Here is a 2,971-nt window from a genome sequence, read left to right as displayed (position 1 = left end):
CCGCCGCTCTCTCCTCCCCCGTCTCAACACCCCCGCCTGTCTCGATCCTGCACAAAAGCCGTCCCTAACCCTCAACGCCCCAACCCCCAAACCCCGACCCAGGTACGATCTGGATCTCTCGGCCACGCCCTACAAGGCGCTGCGCTACCACACACAGCCACTGAGGGGCGTCGCCTTCCACCCCTCCTACCCGCTCTTCGCCTCCGCCGCCGACGACGGCACCACTCATGTGTTCCACGGCCGGTGGGTGGCGCCGTGGCGCGGCCGCCCGTACGCCCGCGGTTGCGGGGCACTTGCTTTCTGTCGCTCGCCACGACAGTTGCTGGCTGTGCTCAGCAGCGGCGCACGGTGAAGCGTGCAGCTGCGGCCCGACTCGCCTCCTGGAGTCCCCTTTGCCTTGTTAGGTTGTACGCACCTGAAACTCCTCCATCTGTCCTCTCCATTCCCGATCCATTCCTACGTTGCTGCAACCAGCGAGCCCCCGCTCCTGCTTCCTCCCCAGCTGCCCACGTCCCCGTTTCCAACGGCGTGCCCCCCAAACCGCCCCCCAAAACCCCAGGGTATACGCCGACCTCCTGACCAACCCCCTGATCGTGCCGGTCAAGGTGCTGCGGGGCCACGCGGTCACAGACCACGCGGGTGTTCTGGACGTGGCCTTCCACCCGACGCAGCCCTGGGTGTTCACCGCGGGCGGCGACGGGGAGGCGCTGCTCTGGTGCAACTGACGGGGGCTCGCGGCTTTGGCGGGGCTGCGGCTTGAGCGAGGCGCGAGCGCGCGGCAGCAGAGCGTTGGGGCAGGCAGTATGGTCCCCATTGTTTTGTCAAGTGGGTTGAGCGTCGGGCACTGAGCCTGCTCCGGTGTGTTAATATGTCTACACCGTGTCTAAATGTCAATGTGAGTCTTCACCATGCTAACACTTGTTACGTGTGAGCTGATCAGAGCTCTCTTCGTGTTGTTGGTTTTTGTCCCCCCACTTATCAACCAATCAGTCGACCAGCGCCGAGAGATTTTCTGTCTGTTATCAGCAACGTCGCGTCTCATGCCTCCAGCTGGGCGTTTTACCCACCACGGCCTGCAGAGGGCTTCTCATCAGGTGCCCCAACCTGCACACTCTGCATTCCAGCCCTCACCGAACCGTTTCATTTTGACTGCGAGTAACACTCACCAAGCGACAAGGCGCTATGCAGTGATGTGCATATCGCGCGTTGGATGACGGAATCGGCACCTCTGGGGCGCTTGGCTGGGCTGCTTGCTGGTGTGGTGAGAGCAGCGTGAGCCGAATTTCTCGACGGTTCCTTCGCAGCTTCAATGCTGCCCCTCCAACCAGAACGCCAATGGTGATTGGCTGCAGCATATGTGCAGGCAGTTTAATTTTGGATCTTGTATGGGGAACAAGCACTTCGCCGGCTCCCGACCTACTTCATCAGTACGTGCTGGCTGCCAGCGCTGCAGCAGCTGAGTGAGCCAAGCTGGGGCGCTGGTGACGACACAATCCTTGAGATTTTGTTCATCGGGTCGAGGCGGGGAAACCATAACGGTGGTATCCAGCAATTTTTCAGGCGCCACATACAGCTTGCGTCTTCTACAAGCAAAGTGATCTCGCTGTTCGCCGCTGTGAGGTGGCTTATCATTCCGCAGCGCATCGCATCACCTAACTAATCACATCGTGTCTTGCCTTCAAGTGTGCGCGAATAGCCCCAGATCTGGTTGAGACAGTGCTCAGTGTGCTTTGCAGCATTGCTTCGTGGTGCAATACGCACTACTGTGCGCAGAAATATCAGTCAATAACACGGCGCACAAGGAGCAGTGAAACCTGCAGTCTAAGCACTGCCACAGCGCCGCAGCACCGGCGGCGAGGCGAAGCGGAGGCCCATACGAGCGGTGCTGTTGCACGCGCAGCGGCAGCAGCACCAGCAGCACCGGCAGCGGCATCAGCAGCCGCGGCGGAAGCAGCTGCAATGCCGCTTGTAATAGCCAAGACGCTGCTGCGTGACAATGCCACTTTCTACACGGCCCTGGGGCGGGTGTTTGGCCTTGGCAAGGCCACCGGGCTGGCGATCGCTGAGGAGGTCGGCATCAGCAAGGAGGCGCGCGTGATGGACGTCAAGGCGTCTCACGTGCGGCAGGTGCGTGGTTGTGCAGCTCACGGAAGCGCGCCCTGCGCGCCGTGCCATGCCGGGAGCCACTTGTGGCGAGAAGCGCAGCGGGGCCTGCAACGGGCGCACCAGACTCGTTGCCGGTGGCTGGTGGGCTCATGCTGTGCCTTACACCCTCGCTCAGACACGCAATCCATGCACATGTGTGCATGCATGGAGGCACGCACACACATGCATGCGCATGTGCGCATAGAACGCACACAAACGCCCGCGGCCCCCGACAATCCTCCAAGGTCGTCGCCATTATTGACGAGCGCTACAAGGTTGGGGACGAGCTGAAGCGGTCAATCAGGGACAACATCCTCCGCCTCATAGAAGCCAAGACCTACCGCGGCCGCCGCCACGAACTCGGGCTGCCCGTGCGGGGCCAGCGGACCAGCACCAACGCGCAGACCGCGCGGAAGTTCAAGAGGCACATCATGTATGATGTCAGATGACGCAGCTTCGGGCTTGTCAGTGGAGGGCGGCGAGCGACCGGCCTTGTTTCGAGGCAGCGTGTGGGGCCATGTTTGCGTAATGCCGGCCTTCAGGCACCCAGGCGGGGCTGTCTCGGCCGCATGGCGCCCATCGCCCAGCTGCTTGCTGAGCCTTCAAGCGATGAGCGGTCTCCTCATGCTGGTCTGTGTTTACAAGTGTCCTTTGTGAATTTTGAACATGCCTGTTGAGCGCAGCGCACCAGCTGCCCATTGTTTGCTGCTATGCAGCTCTGTGTCGTTGGCAACTTGACTTGCGCGAGCATCCAGCAGTACGACTTGACCCAATCTGCAGTCAGCAACACTGTGCAGTGCCATGGTCGTCTCAAGGTTGCAGCCTG

The 2,971-nt window shown here is 61.2% G+C and overlaps 2 protein-coding genes across 2 annotated transcripts in view; both read left to right on the top strand.

Moving 5' to 3' along the window:
- MNEG_0727 (block of proliferation 1) overlaps positions 1–725 on the top strand; it is a gene marked incomplete at both ends in the record, with an annotated part of 4,545 nt that extends 3,820 nt beyond the window's left edge. Inside the window, 2 exons of the mRNA XM_014050797.1 lie at positions 103–243; positions 560–725. Coding sequence (XP_013906251.1) covers positions 103–243; positions 560–725 — 307 coding nt within the window. The remainder of the gene's footprint in view (positions 1–102; positions 244–559) is intronic.
- A 1,234-nt stretch (positions 726–1,959) lies between these two features.
- Positions 1,960–2,594, top strand: MNEG_0726 (Ribosomal protein S13; the record flags this gene model as incomplete). The annotated part of the gene is made up of 2 exons (XM_014050796.1): positions 1,960–2,127; positions 2,391–2,594. 2 exons carry the CDS (start codon positions 1,960–1,962, stop codon positions 2,592–2,594), a joined length of 372 nt encoding a protein of 123 aa, XP_013906250.1.
- Positions 2,595–2,971: the final 377 nt, after the last annotated feature.

Source organism: Monoraphidium neglectum (assembly GCF_000611645.1).
Source record: "Monoraphidium neglectum strain SAG 48.87 unplaced genomic scaffold scaffold00062, whole genome shotgun sequence".
NCBI classification, from domain to species: Eukaryota; Viridiplantae; Chlorophyta; class Chlorophyceae; order Sphaeropleales; family Selenastraceae; genus Monoraphidium; species Monoraphidium neglectum.
This window is presented reverse-complemented; position numbering and strand designations above follow the sequence as displayed.